This window comes from Lithobates pipiens, unplaced genomic scaffold (genome assembly GCF_037356315.1).
Source record: "Lithobates pipiens isolate NorthernLeopardFrog02 unplaced genomic scaffold, aLitPip1_a1.2 Scaffold_27, whole genome shotgun sequence".
Classification (NCBI taxonomy): Eukaryota; Metazoa; Chordata; class Amphibia; order Anura; family Ranidae; genus Lithobates; species Lithobates pipiens.
The window spans coordinates 188852687-188874443 of NW_027507788.1; the positions used below are offsets into that span (position 1 = coordinate 188852687).

Here is a 21757-nt window from a genome sequence, read left to right on the forward strand (position 1 = left end):
GCTTGGCCCCTTAGTTCCAGCGAAGGGAACTCTTAAGGCATCAGCATACCAAGACATTTTGGACAATTTCATGCTCTCAACTTTGTGGGAACAGTTTGGGGGATGGCCCCTTTGTGTTCCAACATGACTGCGCACCAGTGCACAAAGCAAAGCCCATAAAGACCTAGATGAGCGAGTTTGGGGAGGAGGAACTTGACTGGCCTGCACCTCAACCCTATAGAGCACCCTTGGGATGAATTAGAACAGAGACTGCGAGCCAGGCCTTCTCATCCAACATCCGTGCCTGACCTCACAAATGGGCTTCTGGAAGAACGGTCAAACTTTCCCATGGACACACTCCTAAACCTTGTGGACAGCCTTCCCAGAAGAGTTGAAGCTGTTATAGCTGCAAAGGGTGGGCCAACTCAATATTGAACCCTACCTGCCAAGACTGGGATGCCATTAAAGTTTGTGCGTGTAAAGGCAGGTGTCCCAATACTTTTGGTAATATAGAATGTTCATACCATTTACTGGTTCTTGGGTACAATAGTGAGCCTTCAAAGTCTTGGATGTTACCGTCTACATCTCGCTTCGTTACATGTGCTTTTCAGTTTGCATTTTAGCTTCAGTGTTCTGTCGTCCTACAGCTTCTAAAGAAGTCTGATCAAGGTAAGAAAGTGATGAGCGCTCATGTAATGCACCACCTCTCTCATATTGTGCCCCTTCAGGAGTTCTAGTATTCAAGAGGAGCAATGTGTATGTTGGTGGCAAAGACCAAGCTGTTTCTGAAGGTGTTGATAGCTGGACTTGTATCCTAGCTGCTTTCTCGCTAGGATCAGAAGAAAGGTGCTCTCGGCAGGAAGGAAGGAAGAACATCTACTTTTTTTTTATATTTTAGCGTCGCCCAGAGAGGCTTGCTCCGCTTTTTCAAGAATGTTTTTTCCCAAGTGTTCTTCCAGGACAGCCCTTGAGAGATGGAGCTCCTCCCATCGACACAGGAAACACATTGCCACAGTTCAAAAGGCGGTCCCTCAGGTCCCTGGTCAGTCATTTGTGTTTCCTCCGTCGGAGGAACATGTTGCCAGGAACCTGGAGGCCCCTCTCAGGGGCTGCCTGAGAACCTGCAAGCCTAAGGGACCGGGTCCTGGTTTATGGCTGCAGTTTGGGTCCATACCTTTTTTTCTTTGGCTCGGGTACCGTCCAGCTGAACCGGAGCAGACCCGTTACCCTCCTCCTTCCAGTGCCGAGGTGGCCAGGGGCAGAATGACGCCGGTTTCCCCCAGGAGTGGTGAGTGGAACCTTCCATCTTCCCTCCTCGTTGCAGGGGGTCGGAGACGCCGAGCGTTCACTTCCGGCGGAACCGCGTCATCACTGCGTGCCGAGACTTCCGGTTCCGGGTCTCTAAGGGTACAAGGAGGAGAGGGAGAGCCAGCGCTGTGCCTGTAAAGCCCGACCAGCGTCCAGCTATACCGGATTAGCGGCGGGATTCGGAGCGTCAGAGGGGGACCATGGAGGCTATTCCCCAGGATACTCCGGCGGAGACAGGCACCAGCCAAACCCAGGTAGGCTGCTGGGCATGCTATTACTCTGGTGGAGTGGTGGTGTTTGTAGGCTGGGCCCTGTAGTACCCCACGGTGGCGGTTTACTCACAGTGAGGTTGTTTGTTAGTGGTGATTCTAAGAGGGACATGGTTCTGACGCTAAGAAATCCTTTGTCTTCTTATTTTCAGGCTAAAGAGATGCCAAGGGAAGACGAGACAGGCCGCAAAAAGTGTCCTAATTGTGGGAATAGGTTGTCCTCTGGCTCTAACAAAGCCCTATGCAAGCAATGCATTGCAAGCTTGCTTAAATCTGAGGCAGATTCCCCTTTAGCAAAGTTTTTGGGCTCCTTTAAAGAGGAAATGGCGTCGACCTTTAAGTCCCTCCGGGAGTTAATCACTGACGTGGGATCAGCTGCAGCTGCCTCCACGAGTAAAACAACTATAATCTCATCCTCACCATGCCTTACAACACCCAGCTCAGGGGAGCCCCGTATGGTCAGGGAGCCTAGCCCCACGTTGATTAGCCCCGAATCCTCTGACACTGACTCGGGTCAGGAAGAGGATCAAGCAGCATCTAAAGCCTCAAAATATAGATTATCTCTCGAGGAAGTAGATGAGCTAATGGGGGCTATCTATGATACGCTGGAAATTGAGGAGGAAGAAACTCAGTTATCCAGACATGATCAAATGTATGAGGCTCTGGGGAAAAAGAAAGCAAGGGTTTTTCCTATACATAAGGTGCTTTCTGACCTTGTCCTTAAGGAGTGGTCTGAACCAGACAAGAAGGTTTTCTTTCCTAAATCCCTTAAGAGAAGGTTCCCTTTTGATGAGAGCCCAGAGGCGGTCTGGAATAAAAATCCAAAACTAGACGCCCCTCTGTCCAAAATCTCAAAGCAGGCTGATCTGGCCTTTGAGGATATGGGCCACCTGAAAGATCCCATGGACAGGAGAACAGACATTGTCTTAAAGAGGGCCTGGGATGCCTCTATGGCAGGCTTAAAACCAGCTCTAGCCACTTCCTGTGTAGCTAGAAACCTGGAGTTCTGGTTATCGCAACTACAAGAACACTTAAAGGCAGGCACTCCTAGGGGGGAGCTTTTGAAATCTTTCCCTATGCTTTTTAAGGCCACCAGTTTCATCTCTGACGCCTCCACGGACTCCGTTAAATTTACGGCTAAATCTGCAGCACTTTCAGTGGCAGCAAGGAGGTCAGTATGGATGAAAACCTGGGGGGGAGACACGGCGTCTAAAACCCGCCTGTGCAGCGTCCCTTTTACAGGAGACTTAGTCTTCGGGCCTGAATTAGACTCCGCCTTAGAAAGGACGGCGGACAAAAAGAAAACCTTTCCTGCAAAAAAGAAAAATTTTCAAAGAAAAATTTTTCGTCCCTTTAAGGAACCCTCTAAATCAGAGAAGAGTTCAACCCCCAAAAAACATTGGTCGGGACATAAAGGGAAAGGAAAAGGGGGCATACTGTTTAGCCGCCCCAATCAGGATCCCAAACCCCAGTGACGTCAGGGTTCCTGTGGGAGGAAGATTAAGCAAATTTCTTCCTCAATGGGAAGAGACAACCTCGAACGAGTTTGTCTTAAACATAATAAAAAGGGGTCATGCGCTGGAATTTCACAGCAACCCTCCTTCCAAGTTTCTGGTGACAAAGCTTCCAAGTCACTCAGAAAAGGCCAGGGCCTTACCTTTACTAATAGGGGAAATGGTAGATCAAGAAGTATTGACACCAGTCCCTATTCAGGAACAAGGGGACGGTTTTTACTCGCACATCTTTGTGGTAAGAAAACCGTCAGGGAGATTCAGACTAATTATGAACCTCCGTCCACTGAATCGCTCCATCCGTTACAAGAGATTTCGGATGGAGTCCATTTATTCCATAAAGAATCTCCTGCAGAAAGAGACATTTATGGCAACCCTGGACCTAAGGGATGCTTATCTGCACATTCCAATAAGGGAGGAATGCCAGAAATTCCTTCGGATGGCAGTGCAGATAGACACAAAGGTTTACCACTTTCAGTGCAGAGCACTTCCCTTCGGTCTATCATCCTCTCCGAGAATCTTTACCAAGGTTCTCGGAGAGGCTTTAGTTCCTCTGAGGCTTCAATCAGTCTCAATTATCCCCTACCTAGACGATCTGCTCCTAACAGCCCACTCAGAGAGTCGTCTTTCTCAGGACCTAGAATTGACTCAACTCAGTCTGAGTCGATTAGGGTGGATTGTCAGTCAGGAGAAATCCAAGACAACCCCAACACAGGAGATCCTGTATCTGGGGTACTGGATCAAGTCTGTAGATCAGAAAATTATACTGCCGGAAGAAAAGATTTTGAATCTGTGGCAGAGAATATCTTTTCTTCAATGCAGCCCCAAGTGTACGGTGAGGGAAGTAATGTCGGTCTTAGGTCTTATGACGGCAGCCATTCCAGCCGTACAATGGGCCAGGTTCCATCAAAGAGAACTTCAGGGTTTTCTGTTAGAACAATTAAAAGGCAGAGATCTGGAGGAGGAGGTATCGATCCCCTCAAGGGTAAAACGCTCCCTCTGGTGGTGGAAGGACAGGGAGAACCTAAACAAAGGGGTTCATTGGGTCCTTCCTATCACTTCAACACTAACAACGGATGCGAGCAGTTGGGGCTGGGGAGCCCACCTAGGCTCAAGCTGGGTCCAGGACAAGTGGACCCCGGAGGAGAAATGTTTCTCTTCCAATTGGAAAGAACTAACAGCAATCCTGAGAGCTGTTCTAGCTTTCCACCCCGCAATACAGGGTCACCATCTACAAGTCCGTTCAGACAATACGACGGCTGTAGCATACATAAACAAACAAGGAGGAACCAGAAGTCCTCGTTTGATGTTGGTAGCCAGACGCATTCTCCAGTGGGCAGAAGCCAATCTGGAATCCATTTCTGCAGTTCACCTGAAAGGGGAGCTGAACAACAAGGCGGACTTCTTGAGTCGACAGAGGATTTCGAACCAAGAATGGTCCTTACACCCAGAGGCATTCAATCTCATAACAGCTCACTGGGGAGAACCAGAGGTAGACCTTTTTGCGAGCAAGAAAAATGCAAAGGTTCCCAATTTTTTCTCGCTAAACCCAGGAGATCAACCCCTGGCGGTAGATGCCTTGCAAACTCCATGGACTTTCAGTCTGGCGTATGCATTTCCCCCTCTTCATCTCATTCCGAGGGTCCTAGCAAGATTCCTCAAGGAAAAAACCTGTTTGATTCTAGTAGCACCTTTTTGGCCCAGGAGACCGTGGTTCACAACGTTGCTGCAATTGACAGACTGTCCGCCTCTAAGACTTCCCTACAGACAGGACCTCCTGTCGCAGGGACCTCTTTACCATCCGCAGGTCGCCACACTGAAGCTGTCAGCGTGGTTACTGAGGAGGAAATCTTAAGGAGTAAGGGCCTGTCAGACGAGGTAATTGCGACCTTACTACAGAGTCGCAAACCAGTCACGAGAGCTATTTACAAAAAAGTCTGGAAAAAATTCAATAGCTGGCTGAATGGCCGGGACATAAATACGGCTAATATTCTACAGTTTTTACAGGAAGGTGTAAACAAGGGTTTAACCCTAAGTACTATTAAAGTACAGATAGCTGCCTTAAGTGTATACCTAGATGAACGCTTACAGGAAAATCCTTTTGTCGCTAGATTCTGTAAGGCAGTCGCTAGACGCAAGCCAGTCAGAATCACAAAAGTCCCATCCTGGGATTTAGCAGTTGTGCTAAAAGCTTTCTTGGGGTCACCCTTTGAGCCTATCTCAGAGGCCTCCCTAAGGCTTATTACCTTTAAGACAGTTCTCCTGGTGGCAATCACTTCAGCCCGTAGGGTCAGTGAAATCCAAGCACTTTCCATCAGGGAACCATTCCTACAGATCCTAGAAGACAGAGTCATTCTAAAGACAGACCCTGGGTTCTTACCAAAGGTAGCATCTAGCTTCCATAGGTCCCAAGATATTGTCCTCCCTTCATTTTGTCAAAATGCAGCAAATGAGAAAGAGGAACGTTTTCATTTATTGGATGTGAGGAGGTGTATTCTAGAATATCTTAAAATAACAAATCCATTCAGAATCTCAGACTCCCTTTTTGTCCTTTTTTCCGGACAGCGTAGGGGACAGAAAGCTTCAAAAGTAACCATAGCTAGATGGATTAGGCTAGCTATAGCAGAGGGGTATAAGGCCTTGAATAGAGATCCTCCTGAGGGTGTTAAAGCTCACTCAACAAGAGCGTTGTCTGCATCCTGGGCAGAAAGAGCTGGTGCCACCCCGGAGCAGGTATGTAAAGCAGCCACATGGTCAAGCTTTTCCACCTTTACAAGGCATTACCGACTGGACTTAATGTCTAGTCAGGATCAGGCCTTTGGGAGGAAAGTCCTCCAGGCCGTGGTCCCCCCCTAATCTGGTAAGTACTTGGGGATCCTCTCAAGGGCTGTCCTGGAAGAACACTTGGGAAAACTGGAGTTAGTACTTACCGGTAACTCCTTTTCCGGTGGTCTTCCAGGACAGCACGATCCCACCCTTTATTTGATTGTAGTGATGTACTAATGTTATTACCTGTTATGGTTTATATGTTTTTCAGTTCCATCCTTCGGTTCTTGGTGAATGACTGACCAGGGACCTGAGGGACCGCCTTTTGAACTGTGGCAATGTGTTTCCTGTGTCGATGGGAGGAGCTCCATCTCTCAAGGGCTGTCCTGGAAGACCACCGGAAAAGGAGTTACCGGTAAGTACTAACTCCAGTTTTTTTTTTTTTTTTGCCTTCACTAGTGAATTCCACTATTGTTAGGCCCTTTCCCAGGGCTGGTATGCAGCTGACTCCTGTGGAATGCAGTCTATGCACTCTGATCCCTCTTGTACAGGAAATTGAGAGACTGCTATAAGGCAGGCTGATAACTACATTCCTGATTGTTTCCTGTCTGCAGCCTTAGAACAGGCGCACAGGAGCCGACTCCGCTCTTTGTACTATACGGTGCTGTTATGATGGGTCATGTGCGGAAGTTTGTATTTGCCATCAAACATGACTTAACAGTGGCTCAATGCAAAAGAGTTTTTAGAAATATTCACCAAATTCTTTCACTTTCTTTCTTTTTTTTTTCCTTGTCCCCCACTGTTGTCTATATCCTGGGAATTACCATACCCCTCCCAAATATCTTTTGACGCTCCCATGTTTGCCTTTAGGTGACACAAGGGCAGTGTTCACTTCCTACAGCCAACTTGAGGGAAAATTAAAAAATCCATCTATGCAGTGGGGATGCGCCTGTATTGCAAGGGTTAAATGCTTGTTTAGGTCCAGGGGACCGGAAAAGCTGTTTTTTTTTTTTACCCAATCCTCCGCTCCCCTACGCTTCACCAGTGGGCTGCTGCTCGGTATCCTCATGTCCGCTGCAGGGCTTTGAAACCTCTGATCTTGGTGTTGGTGGACCTGCAACTGCTGGAGCAATAAAGGAGACGATACTGTGGGGACTGGCCTTATAGCACAGGAGGAGTGGGAGCGGAGAATCGGATAAGGAAAATCGATTTTTTTCTTGTTCCCCTAGATCAGCTTTTCTCAATCCTCTTTAATTCGGAGGGACCCTTGAAATAATGGTTCAGGAACCATCTTCAGTTCACTGTAAACTAGTGTGGTTGTCGAAGGGAAGACAGTCCCCTACATTTTGGAGTCCGTGGGAAGAATTCCCTTTTACAGAGAGCTAAAAAGATCATTGGTTTCAGTGGCAACTTATCGAAGAGGCAAAAACTGCTCCTTGCTCAAGGAACCCCCAGCAACCTTCTGGAGATATTCTTGTTAGGAAAGGCTGCCCTAGAGATAAACGAGCAGCCTTTTTACTTCCTCTGGAGTTCAACTCTAAGACTCCATTCACACCTGTGCGATTTGTCATGCGACTTTGGACATCAAAGTCGTGTGGCGGGCCGCACACCATTTTCTTCTTTTTTTTTTTTTATTGGCACCTGTTCAAATCGGCTTTGAAAATGTGCCTGCACTACTGTGATGTGTCTTCAATCCATAGAATGTAAAGTTGGATTAAAAGTCGAGCTCCAAAGTCACACTGGAAATCGTGCAACTTTGGAGACGCACTAATGTGAAATGGAGGCTTAATGCTTTTTGGCTTGTGAGAAATGCGACTGATGTGCAGCACTGCATTAATTGCCAAGTTCTTGTAGCTATAACATTTACTATGTACTTTTGACTCTGTAGCATGCAATATGTGAACATTGGTGGAACGTCTATCATTTTGCTTGCTCTGTCTCACCACCTGTTTAATCCCAGAACCAGTAGAAACATTGTGGAAGAGTAGAATAAAGTGTTAAAGAAACTTGCTTTTCAGTTCTGAAAATGATATCAAGGAAGAGATTTTTTTTTCACCCGGATGACTCTTTCCTTTAAGGCTTCGTGCACACAATCAGATTTTCGGCAGACAAAGCGTCAGACTTTTGTCTAAAGGGCGTGTGCCAGGAACTTGTCTTGCATACTAAACGGTACACAATGGTTGGTCAATAAACACGAATGTAGTGACGTACTGTGTGGAATTTTAGCTCTTGAGCGCCACACTTTGGGCACCTTCTGCTAATGTCGTGTTTGAGCATTGATTCCGAGCATGAGTGTTTGTACTTTCAACTTTTGTGTGACGTACTTGCGTACAGACTATACGAAAATCTGACAACAGACCGGTGTCCACCGAAAATTTACTAGCTTGCCATCCGACATTTGTTGGTGGAAAATTGCACAGCAATTGTCTGATGGAACGTACTAACGGTTGGATTTTAGGCCAACAGTCTGTCATCCCACAATTCCCTGCCGAAAATTCAATTGTGTGTACGAGGCTTTAATCTGACAGACTTCTGTCAGGGAAACCTGTCAAGTGAGCAACTTGTAGGTAGATGGTGCTCCTCTCCTTTTTGAAAATGTTGGTTACGGTTAGAGGTGCACTGAATGGAAATTTTGGTGCCGAACCTGTATATTCAGGATGCACTTTGACGAAAATTATCGTTTTAAAAAAAAGTTTTTATATATATATAATTGTATTCTATTTGACTTTTTAATTAATATCGTGAATTTGTGGATATGGATATGCATTTGTCAGCCATTGGCAAAATTCAGAATTTTCGCCCGATATTGGAGCTGCACGATTAATTGTTAACAACCGACATTGCAATCCCCGTCCCCCCCCGCCCCCAATGATCTTAAAGCATTTTCCCAATTTCATGCAGACAGTTCTCTGCTCAAGCCGACAGCTGTCAAAAAAGAAAAATCCAGGCAGTCTGCCAAGTTCCACAACATTCCTCAGCCGCGGAAGACCTCTTTCACACTGAGGCAATTTTCAAGCATTTTTGCGCTAGAAATAGCCTCTAGCGCCTGAAAACCGCCTCACATTCATTAGTGTGTCTTTTCACACTGGGGCGGGGCGCTTCCAGGATCTTAGGAAAAGTCCTGCAAGCAGCATCTTTGGGGCGGTTTGGGAGCGCAGTTTTTAGCGCTCCCAAAAAGCCCTGCCCATTGAAATGAATGAGCAGCGCTTCCCCAAACACCGGTGCTTTTAACCCTTCCTTTGAGTTTAAAAAGCGATCCGACAGCGGCCAAAAAGCGCCACTTAAACAGTGCCATAGCGCAGATAAAAGAAGCCTCGCTTTAACACTAAGCAGCAGCGGGCCCCAGTGTGAAAGGGGTCTAAACATTGTAACGTTTTGTTCATTAGATCAAAGGAATGACCTTTCGGTCTCTAAATGAGGGAAGTTTAACCACTTAAAGACTAAACCTTTTTCTGGCACTCGGTTTCTAGTTAAAATCATTATTCTTAATATATATATATATATATATATATATATATATATATATATATATATATATATATATATATATATATATATGTGTGTGTGTGTGTGTGTGTGTGTGTGTGTGTGTGTGTGTGCGCACACACACACACACATATATTATGTATTTACAATTTTTTTTTTTTTTTTGCACAGACCGTAAAATGGTGGTTGTTGCAATATTTTATGTCACACTGTATTTGCGCAGCGGTCTTACAAATACACAAATGAATTAATATGAAAGAAATTACAAATGTATAATATGAAAGATCTTACGCCGAGAGAATCTGTGATCTTTATTCTAAGCAAAAAAAATTGCGATTCTCATTTTGGCCAGAATCGTTCAGCTCTATCCGATATGTTTCGGCCACCGACATTTCCGTGCATCTCTAGTTGCTGTTCTAGCCTATTTTTTTTTATTTATTTTTTTCCCCACTTCTACTGGACACATTGGCCTAGTCCAAGCTCCAGGACAGTGATGCAAAGTATTTAGGCAAGAGGATCAACAATAAAGCCAAACCAACAGTCTTTTCAACGGTTACAATCAATATTTCCTCCTAATAGTCTTTTACAATGTTTTCCTGGTAAAGTCTGTATAGTAATACATAAACGGTATATGCTGTGAAACTTTATTCTTCCTTAGCTTATACTCTGAACAAAAAAAAATAATTGCAGTCGCCCAGAAGTGTGATTGATAACTTACCGTGAACCTAGTTACATAGTTACCTCTCACATGTTTTTAGATTCGGGGTACCTGTTCAGTGGCAGCCGTCCAGCGTCTCGGGCATCTACATACAAGGATTCTCCAGGGTCAGGTAAGATGAGTTGTGTTAATTATTAGCAGTGTTTTAACTTTTCCTTTATGATGTTCACTTGTAAAAGGAATTTATGAGCCATAAAGTTCATTGACCCTTCAAAGGCCAAGTTCACCTTTGGAACATGTTCCACCTCTAGGGTGGAGCATGTAATATGTTCTAGCTTCTGCCCCCTCTGCACTTGATCCTCCCCATCTTTTCCCTGCACATGCTATCACTTTTTTTTTAAAGTGCTCTTGGAGTCCATTCACACAGGGGCAACTCCTGATCCGACTTCAGGTCGCCCCTAGTCGCCTCAGGTCGGACAACATTTAAAAAGCAATGTAAGTGAATGAGAGCCGTCTTAATGCACACTACTGAAGTCGCTCCGACTTCAGAAAAGGTTCCTGTACTACTTCTATCCGACTTGTAGGCGACCGGTACCCATTGATTTCAATGGAGATCGCCTCCAAGTCGGATCTCCGTCTATACGGAGGCGACTCTGACAGAATTATCAGCTCTCAAGAGGGCACTCCACGCCAAATTTCTGAAAAAAATTTGGCGTGGGTTCCCCCTCCGAGAGCATACCAGGCCCTTAGGTCTGGTATGGATTCCAAGGGGAACCCCCTACGCCGAAAAAACGGCGTGGGGGTCCCCCTCAGATCCACACCAGACCCTTATCCGAGCACGCTACCCGGCCGGCCAGGAAAGGGGGTGGGGACGAGCGGGCGCCCCCCCCCCCTCCTGAGCTGTACCAGGCCGCGTGCCCTCAACATGGGGGGGTGCCTTGGGGGAGGGAGGGGGTGCGCCCCCCCACCCCAAAGCACCTTGTCCCCATGTCGATGAGGACAAGGGCCTCTTCCCGACAACCCTGGCCGTTGGTTGTCGGGGTCTGCGGGCGGGGGGCTTATCGGAATCCGGGAGCCCCCTTTAATAAGGGGGCCCCCGGATACCGGCCCCCCACCCTATGTGAATGAGTATGGGGTACAATGTACCCCTACCCATTCACCTGTGAAATAAAGTACAAAAAAAAACACAGGGAAAAAATATTTTATTGCACAGCTCCGGGGGTCTTCCGTCTTCGGGGGTCTTCTCGTCGGACTCCTCCGCTATCTTCTTGTAGCTCTTTTGCTAGCGGAGGAGTCCGGCTTTCTTCCTCCCCGCCGCCGGCCTCTTCTCCCGACTTCGGGGGTCTTGTCCCCCTCTTCTGTTCTTCTGCCGGGCCACCGCTCCTTCTTATAGCTCTTTTAGAGGCGGTGGCCCGGTCTTCTGTCGCCGCCGCCGCCTTCCGTTCTTCTCCTGGAGATGTTGACTCGACGAGCTCTCCGGCCACAATGCCAGGGACGCGCTCCGCTGCCACTTGTATAGGGACAATGGGGCGGTGTCACATGGGTTGATGTCACGTGGGTTGGTCACATGGGTTGATGTCACATGGTGACCCCGCCCCCTTACCATGTGACATCAACCCATGTGACCAACCCATGTGACATCAACCCATGTGACACCGCCCCATTGTCCCTATATAAGTGGCAGCGGAGCGCGTCCCTGACATTGTGGCCGGAGAGCTCGTCGAGTCAACATCTCCAGGAGAAGAAGAAGAAGAAGAACGGAAGGCGACGGCGGCGACAGAAGACCGGGCCACCGCCTCTAAAAGAGCTATAAGAAGGCGCGGTGGCCCGGCAGAAGAACCGAAGAGGGGGACAAGACCCCCGAAGTCGGGAGAAGAGGCCGGCGGCGGGGAGGAAGAAAGCCGGACTCCTCCGCTAGCAAAAGAGCTACAAGAAGATAGCGGAGGAATCCGACGAGAAGACCCCCGAAGACGGAAGACCCCCGGAGCTGTGCAATAAAATATTTTTTCCCTGTGTTTTTTTTTGTACTTTATTTCACAGGTGAATGGGTAGGGGTACATTGTACCCCATATTCATTCACATAGGGTGGGGGGCCGGTATCCGGGGGCCCCCTTATTAAAAGGGGCTCCCGGATTCCGATAAGCCCCCCGCCCGCAGACCCCGACAACCAACGGCCAGGGTTGTCGGGAAGAGGCCCTTGTCCTCATCGACATGGGGACAAGGTGCTTTGGGGTGGGGGGGCACACGCCCTCCCTCCCCCAAGGCACCCCCCCATGTTGAGGGCACGCGGCCTGGTACGGCTCAGGAGGGGGTGAGCGCCCGCTCGTCCCCACCCCTTTTCCTGGCCGGCCGGGTAGCGTGCTCGGATAAGGGTCTGGTGTGGATCTGGGGGGGACCCCCACGCCGTTTTTTCGGCGTAGGGGGTTCCCCTTGGAATCCATACCAGACCTAAGGGCCTGGTATGCTCTCGGAGGGGGAACCCACGCCAAATTTTTTTCAGAAATTTGGCGTGGAGTTTCCCCTTGAGCTCATTCTCTGCTTGGCCACGGCAAAAGTCGCCTGGCCTGGGGCGACTTGTAAGTCGTCCCAAGTCGCGCTTGAAGTCATCACAAGTCGTTTTGAAGTCGTCCCAAGTCGCGCTGTGATCTTAACTCAAGTCGTGTCCAAGTTGCCTGACTCAAGTCGCCTACAAGTCGTGTTGCCCCTGTGTGAATGGACTCTTAGGGTGTAAATACCCGCACCCACCCCATAACTCATTGTGACAATGGGTGGGGGGGGGGGGGGGTCCTCTCCCTGCACCATCTGTCACAATTGAAAAAAATGTGGGGCTCAACCCACACAGCCATGTCATTCATTCACAGAAATTTCTGAATGGATGAACTGCTAGTACTGTCTGCCACTGTGTCAGATGACTTGTAGCTTTCTGTGAACTGCAAGGGTGCTGATGATCGCCCATGTAATTAATTCACAAGCCCTGCAGCTTTTGAATAGACAGCCGTATGCAGGTACGTGCTGAAAGCTGTAGGTCTTGTCTGCACAAGCCCGACCTTGCACCCATGATCCACTGATTGCCGGTGCATTGCTTTCCAAGTATCTGCAGGAAAATAATAAAAATGTATATATTTTAACTGCAAAATTATGTGCATTTTTTTTTTCTATAAGGTCTCATTCGCATTATTCGCTCATTCCTGCTATGGCATTTTCACATTGCGATTTTCATGTGATTCTGCGTGTCACATTAAGCAGCCCATTCACTTGCATTTGTCGCTCGAAAAAGGAAGCTCCTGCTCAGTTTTTGGGCATCAAGCTTCGTGCAATCCCAAATTGCAAGATGTGCATGGGCCCTAAAGGTGAAGTTTAAAGTTTTACTAAACCCACAATGGTAAAATCAGATTGTATAAGCTGTAAAGCATGCTTGTTATACTCACTGTGGAACCTAAGGGGTTAATCATATTTATTGTGTAAAAAGGCTGTTTGATCCTGTATGCAGACCCTCTTCCACTGACTCCAGAACATATCTGGATAGTAAAGAGCCTTGGAGTCAAGTTGCACATGCTCAGTTAGAGGTGTGTGTGTTTGTTTTGTTTTCTTTTTTTTCTTTGGAGAGTGCATGTGATCAGAACAGGGCCAGTCACCACTGTCTAGACAGAGGGTCATGGTTCCTGGATCCTGATAGGACAGCTCAGTGCAGTATAAAAACTCCTCCTTCAAGCTTTACCAGTAACTGATAGAAGCCACAAGACTGCTATACTGCTGATGAGAAAAGGTATTTAGCAGTTTATATTTACTAAAAACAATTGCATTTCCATGCTCTGTGTACTGTAGAAGACCAGATATCGTGAATGCAGGGTCCTGGTTTTTAGTAACACTTTGACTATTCCGCCAGACAAGATCACTGTTTTAAATGGACCTGATTGCCCAGGTGTGAAAGACAGACATACAAGTTCTCATTTATAGAACACCTTCAGTTGAATAACAGCGCTTATGTGGCATGGAACTTTCCCATTTTGTGACTGTCAGATTTGTGCAGTTATTAGCAAATTTTTTTTTTACGCATGTAAAAGGGTCCGCTACCAGAGTAGAACTATATCCTGATTCTGGAAGGTGCATGTACGTCTGTTGGTGGTCTCTGAAGCAATCTTATTGTAAAAATGAAAAGTTTGCTGAAACTGAGCTGTTTACGTTCTCCAACCCAGAAAAGGGTTTGCATAATACAAAAGGATATACAGTTCCTTCCATATATATTTGGACACAGGCACAATTTTAGTTTTTTTTTTTTTTTTTTTTTTCAGATATTTACCAAAACATATTCAAGCTGTGGTTATGTAATGGATATGGGCTGAAAGTGCACACTCTCAGGTTTAATTTGGGGGTGTGTAAATCCAAATCTGAGGAAGGGTTTAGGAATTGCAGCTCTTAAGAATAGCCAACTCCCCTTTTTCAAGGGACCAAAAGAATTGGACAATTGAATCAAAAGCTGTTTGATGGGCAGGTGTGGGCTACTCCTTTATTTGTTCATCATTTAGCGCCCTTTCACACCATGCTGCCTAGGCCATCAGCGGTAAAGTGGCATTATTTTAGCGGCGCTATTTGCCCGCTAGTGGGGCAATTTTAACTCCTCACTAGCGGCCGGCTTTTTGCCGGCAGTATAGCAGCGCTACCTCATTGATTTCGGGCTTTGACACTGGAGTGAACTTAGAAGCTTTTTTTAGGTGATATACAGGTGCTATTTTTAGCGCTGTAGCGCCTGAAAAACGCTGGCGCTACCTTTCTTGTGAAAGGGGTCTTAAGCAGGTAAAAGGTCTGGAGTTGTTTCTAAGTGTGGTATTTGCCTTTGGAATCTATTGCTTTGAACCTACACCACGTGTTCTAAGAAGCTGTGTCTATGCAAGTGAAACGGGTCATTGTAAGGCCGCGTACACACGGGCGGACTGTTCGCCCAACCTTGTCCGCTGAACAGTCCGCCCGTGTGTGGGCTTTCAGCGGACAGTTTCAGCGGACAGTTGGACGGACAAAGTCTTTCGGAAATTCCGAAAAACTGTCCGCTGAAACTGTGTTTGAGCGAACAGTCCGCCCGTGTGTAGGCTACTTTCGAAATGAGCAAACTGTTCCCGCTCGGAAAGTCCGCCCATTTCGAGCGCGTGTACAGGTAGGCGGGGCCCGCGAGGGAGACGTCGCGGGCTCCGCCGCCTGGAATGGGCTTAAAGGGGAACCCCAACGCCGAAAAAAATCGGCGTGGGGGTTCCCCCAAAGTCCACACCAGACCCTTGTCCGAGCACGCTACCCGGCCGGCCAGGAAAGGGGGGCGAGCGAGCCTATGGGGACTATGACATTGTAAGGGGGCGGGGTCACCATGTGACCAACCCATGTGACATATACCATGTGACACCGCCCCATTGTCACTATATAAGTGACCGCACAGCCGGCGGCGGGGAGGAAGAAAGCCGGACTCCTCCGCTAGTAAAAGAGCTACACACAGATAGCGGAGGAGTCCGGCGAGAAGACCCCCGGAGCTGTGCAATAAAATATTTTTTCCCTGTGTTGTGTTTTTTTTTGTACTTTATTTCACAGGTGAATGGGTAGGGGTACATTGTACCCCATACTCATTCACATAGGGTGGGGGCCGGTATCCGGGGGCCCCCTTCTTAAAGGGGGCTCCCGGATTCCGATAAGCTCCCCGCCCGCAGACCCCGACAACCAACGGCCAGGGTTGTCGGGAAGAGGCCCTTGTCCTCATCAACATGGGGACAAGGTGCTTTGGGGTGGGGGGGCCGCGCGGCCCCCCCTTCCCCAAGGCACCCCCCCATGTTGAGGGCACGCGGCCTGGTACGGCTCAGGAGGGGGGGCGCGCTCGCTCGCCCCCCTTTCCTGGCCGGCCGGGTATCGTGCTCGGACAAGGGTCTGGTGTGGACTTTGGGGGAACCCCCACGCCGATTTTTTTCGGCGTTGGGGTTCCCCTTTAAGCCCATTCCAGGCGGCGGAGCCCGCGACGTCTCCCTCGCGGGCCCCGCCTACCTGTACACGCGCTCGAAATGGGCGGATTTGCCTCCTCCTTACGTGGGCGAGTCCGTTCATTTCAAAAGTTGAGCGAACTGTTTGGCAAACAGTTCGCTGAAACAGTCCGCTCGTGTGTGGGCAAGTCCGCTCATGCAAATTTTGAGCGGACTGTTTGACGAACAAGGTTGGGCAAACAGTCCGCGCGTGTGTACGCGGCCTAAGGCTTCAAAAACGAAACAAATCCATCAGAGAGACGGCAGCAACATTAGGGGTGGCCAAATTAACAGGTTGGTACATTCTGAGGAAAGATGAACGCACTGGTGAGCTCAGCAACATAAAAAAGGCCTGGACGTCCACAGAAGGCAATGGTGGTGGATGATCGCAGGGTCCTCTCTATGGTACAGAAAAACCCATTCACAACATCCAGACAAGTGAAGGACACTCTCCGGGAGGTGAGTGTATCATTGTCAAAGTCTATAATCAAGAGAAGATTTTATGTAGGCAAATAAAAAATAAAAAAAGTTGCAGTTGCTAAAATTTGTACTTGATATTTATGTTCAACCCCTTGAATTAAAGAGGAAGTAAACCCTGATGGGTTTACTTCCTCTTTCATTCCCTGCAAAGGCAAAGCATAATGACTACTATGCATCGAATAGTAACCCATTATGTGTCACTTACCTGACACAGGAGCCAGCAAAGTCGCCGCTGTCCCCTGTAGTCTGCCGCATCCATCTTGCTGGTGGCGTCTCGCAGCTCTGCCGCTGTCATTCGGCGAAGCCGCGATGACGTGACTCCCGCGCATGCGCACGGGAGTCGACACGCACGGCAGCTCCATTCTTGGAAATGCCACGCTCAGTGCGCCTGCGCGCCGATGTCTACGGCGCATGCGCCGTAGACAGTGGTGCCCGTTTTCGGGCAAATATCTCCTAAACCATATAGGTTTAGGAGATATTGCTTGGACCTACAGGTAAGCCTTAATCTAGGCTTACCTGTAGGTCAAAGTGGTTTGTAAGGGTTTACAACCACTTTAAAGCTTTGTTTTAATTTTATTCTGGTGGTATAAAGAGCCAAAAGTATGAAAATTGTACCCGTGTCCAAATATATATTGACCTAACTGTATATCAGTTGAAGCATAGAGGGGCGCCAGACTAGGGGCCGCATTAATGATACTTCAGTTTATATAAAAAAATAAAAATAAACTAAAAAGACAAAGGGCAACTCGCATCTTGGTAGATCAAATGAGTATGGATGAGATCATTCTGGACGGTCCTGGTGGAATAGCGGCATGGATAAGATTATTCTGGTTGGTCCTCGGGCTCTCCTGGATGGTCCTGGGGAAATAGCGGCATCAGGCAGTGGAGCTGTGGTAGTGGAACACAGTAGGAAGCAGCCGATTTGCCACATTAACCAGCGTGGAATGCAAGATTGCATTGGACCGGGTGTCCTTACAGAGGCCATGCTGATGTTAGAGGGGCGTTTCGAAGTTCAGCTTCTTCATCTGACCATATTGGCCATCCGCCCCTTGGACTTGTTCACCTATATTAGACTGACTGGTCAGCCAATCGGATTCGATGAAGAAGCGAAAGCTTCGAAGTTCCGTAGTGATGCCTAGTCAGGTGCAATCTTGCGTTCCACACTGATTAATGCAGCGATCGGCTGCTTCCTACTTTCTTCCACTACCACAGCTTCGCTGCCAGATGCCTCTATTCCACCATTTCCATCCAGGAGAGCCTGAGGACCAACCAGATTAATTTTATCCATGCTCATTTGATCTACCAAGATGTGAGTTGCCCTTTTATTTTATTTTATTTTTTTTTTTTTTTGTTTTTTTAATAAACTGGTATCATTAATGCTGCACTTAGTCTGGCCTCCCTCTGAGCTTGTCCCTTACGCCTACAGAGCTGCTTGCTTCTCTCTAAGGGTGCTGCTTACAGCCATTTTTATTCCATGGACTTATGAATTATGGACTTTACTGTTTCATGTTTTGTGACTAGTACTGCATGTTTTGGCTAAGCTACATCTCTTTAGTGACGCTATTTTCTATATATAATATAGTGTGTTGGTTCAGGACAGCCCAGTGTGGTCTATTTTTTTTTTCTTAAAATTTGTTATGATATTATAATCCAAAATGGTTTTTATATTTTTTTCAGATTATTATTCCCTGCTGTCAGGAAGTTATGCCTCGTCGCCTCTACCATCACCTACCCCATCAGTGGCCGGCTCAGCCACATCTAGCTGTGGATCAATGTTTCACAGACGTCCCCTGATTAGCCCGGCCCGCCTCAACTTAAAGGGACAGAAGCTGAGCTTTACTTCTACCCAGTTTGACAAAACGCGTCACAACTTTGAAGACGTCCCCTACCCAGACAGCAGCCTTAGTCCATTGGAGTTCAACAATTTCATGACAAAGAGTCTAAGTGAGTTACTAGATGCTTCCAGTGCATGTAAATCCAATGTTTTACATGGTGTACAGTACACCAGTATTGTGTTTACTGCAGGCATCCATGGATTTGATCTGACTTTGCAGCAATTTTTTTTTTTCTTTTTAAAGGGACGTTTCAATGTACTCTCTAAGGACATAACTTTATTTATATTGTAGTTTTATTTTTTAAGTGACTTTCATGATTTTGCATGCTGATCTTTATTGGGTTAGAAGTGGACACAAGAACATAGTGATATGTTTGTAGCTTTATATATTAACCTGTTGCTGACCACATAATGCATATTTTTAGTGCCATGAAAATTGGGCTTTAATGCCCAGTCACCGCACAAATAATGAGGCCACAGTGGCCTTGGGTTGTATGCCGAGAGCTGCCAGTGTTCAAAGTTCCTGAAGGCAGCATCATAACCAACTTGTCATAGATTGTTTTACAATCCCATGTCCCTTAAAGTGGCTGTAAACTCCCATCTGACTTACCTATCATCAGTAAGCCTATAATAAGGCTTAAAGGGGTTGTAAAGGTAAATGTTTTTTCACCTTAATGCATTCTATGTATTAAGGTGAAAAAACATCTCACAGTGCCCGGCGCCCCAAGCCCCCCCCTCTTTTACTTACCTCACCCCTCGAAAGTCCCGCGCCCGCCTCTGACTTCCTCTTCACCACTCAGCCTGGCCGCTGATTGGCTGGAGTGGATGGATTGATGGCTGCTGTCAATCTTATCCAATGACGTGGCGCCCCGGGGGGCGGGGCTGTGTGATACAGCGAGCGGCTATAGCCGCCGGCTGTATCACGGGAGCGCGCCCGCAGGTGCTTCTCACCACGCGAGGGAGCTCACATGAACGTGAGAAGTACCTGCGGGAAGAAGCAGACAGCTGCCGAGGGACCCCAGAAGAGCAGGTTCGGGGCCACTCTGTGCAAAACGAGCTGCACAGTGGAGGTAAGTATAACATGTTTGTTATTTTAAGAAAAAAATTACTTTACAATCCCTTTAACTATAGGTACTGTAAATATCTCCTAAACATGCAGCTGGTGACATCGGCGCATGCGCTCTAAAGGAATGGCCACCTGGGCCATTCCTTCACAGTCCTGTGCCATAAACATCTCCTGCACACATGTGCAGGGATGATGTCATCGTGTCTGTCAAGTGTCACACAGCCAGAGTCGCCAAACCCGAAAGGAAGACCAGGTGAAGATGGGCGTGCCTGCAGCAGCGCTGGAAGGCTTTGCTTTAAGGCAAGTTTAACATAATGTGCTAGTATGCAATGCAACCTAGCACATTATGTACAAAATTTTTATTTTTGGGGCATTCTGATGCGTTGCTTTTTCTCAGTGTGGCTTGTTGATGTAGAAAAATGTGGACAAAGACGTTAATAATACATGGACAGAAATGTGAGAAGTAGCCTTAAAGTGGAATTAAGACTGAAAAAAATTGCAAACAGGCAGGTTGTTTATTGCAGAAGAGATATTGCATATCTCTTTTTGCAATAAAGTACTTACCTGCCAGTTGGTAATCATGTTCACACAGCTGCACATGTGCTGCTCCATCTACATTTCCGGCACAGTGCCAGTGTGCCAGGATGTATGACTCCTGCGCATGTGTGGGAATGACATCATCCCGCCCCAGCCCATCTAGATGATCGATGCCTGCCACCCAAGGAGAAGATGCCGGCATCGGTGAGGGGCTTTGCTTCTTTAACAGATTATTTTTCTGTTAAAGAATCTGAGAGTTTTCCTGACTTTAATTCCACTTTAACAAAGAAAAGAGAGAAAAAAGAAAAGGTTTAGTGTGGTAGTGAATAAAGGAGTAAGAAGGGGTGAGAGAGGTTGGGGAGGGTTTAGTGTAAAATATCCCGCACAGGTATCTAGAATGCAGTTATAAACCTACAGCGATAAGAGACAAGCCTCTGTTTTCCAGGCACAAGTATGATTACCCATGAAGATTACATTTTGAGGAATGTATGGTGGGTGTCTGTGGATAGCGGTCATCTTTTTTAGTTTACCCATTGTTATATTTTATATGCAGATGTGTAACCGCCTCCTGTTTCCTGTAGTCTGCAATGGGCAGTCAGTATAATTTATGATTGGCGAAATAAGATCAGTTACAGGATAATTCGTTCCACGTTGATTTCTATCGTATGCAGTACCGCATTTGGCCAGAGGTGGACGGAGTGCCAGACAGACTCGTAAATACTCAGAGACAGCTCGGATGCACTCCGGAAACACTCGGGAACAGTGTTTCTGAATGTTTCCGAGTGTTTCCGGCGTGCCCGCACCTCTGGCCAAAGTGGTACTGCACACTGCAGAGGCTTGAATCCTGCTAGTTTTGTGTTACAACACTCGCACAACTGAGTCAGGATTTTTAAAAATGGCTCGTATTGCAAAACACTCATTAACCACGTTACTCGCAATCCGAAGTATTACTGTATTGTGATTAGTGTAAGCAGAAGGATGAGCATTGAGAAGGGGGTCATTGAAGTGTATAGACCGAGTGCCACTGCTGAAAGGTACAGCAGTGAGCAGTGTCTGTTTAGGGTAATGATGGTTACCGTCATGTACAGGTATTATTGGGGAGGAAAGCTTTTAAAGTGCTGAAAAAAAAGAAACTCAAAAATGATTATGTACATTCATCTCTAAAAGAACACAAAGTGGAGTTCCACCCAGAAGTGAAACTCTCAATTATTCGCTTATTCCTCCCTTCCGTTGCCACATTTTGCACCTTTCGAGGGGGAAGGGGACCTGTTTTTGACAGGTCCCCTTCCCGAGACAGGCTGCAGCCGATCTCCCGGACGTTCGCCTCCTCCTCCCGCCGCCGGGCCAATTGTAAAGTGCAGAGCGCTTTGCGCATGCACAATAGGCAACCCGCTGTGAAGTCAAAAGGCTTCACTACCGGGTTCCCTTACCAGAAATTGTGGTGGCAGCACCCAGGAGTCGATCCGAAGATTGGCTGGGATGCCAACATCACAGGCTCCCTGTACAGATAAGTGCCCTAATATTAAAAGTCAGCAGCTACAGTATTTGTAGCTGCTAAATTAAACTTTTTTTTTCACCCAGGCTGGACCTCCTCTTTAAAAGAGAAGTATGGGTTTTAGTTTTTTTTGTAGATTCATACTTACCGATGTGGATGGAGCATTAGACCTATGCTGCAGCCGTCCCCCAGCGTCTCTGCACTGAGAACTGAGCCACCGAACATCGCTGATGGCTCGGTTCTCACTCCTCTCCGAGCAGAGCGATACTGACTGTCATTCGGCATCTCTCCTGGTCTGCTACTCCACGCTCATTAGAGCGATGAGCTGTGGGGGGGCAGGGAGAGGCCATCTCGGAAGCTCGCTGAGACGGCCATCAA

The 21757-nt window shown here is 47.4% G+C and overlaps 1 protein-coding gene across 1 annotated transcript in view; it reads left to right on the forward strand.

The window, feature by feature from the left end:
- TMEM201 (transmembrane protein 201) overlaps positions 1-21757 on the forward strand; it is a 75394-nt gene that overhangs the window by 50493 nt on the left and 3144 nt on the right. The window contains exons 8-9 of the mRNA XM_077458040.1: positions 10078-10149; positions 18125-18391. Of these exons, the coding sequence (XP_077314166.1) occupies positions 10078-10149; positions 18125-18391 (339 nt within the window). The remainder of the gene's footprint in view (positions 1-10077; positions 10150-18124; positions 18392-21757) is intronic.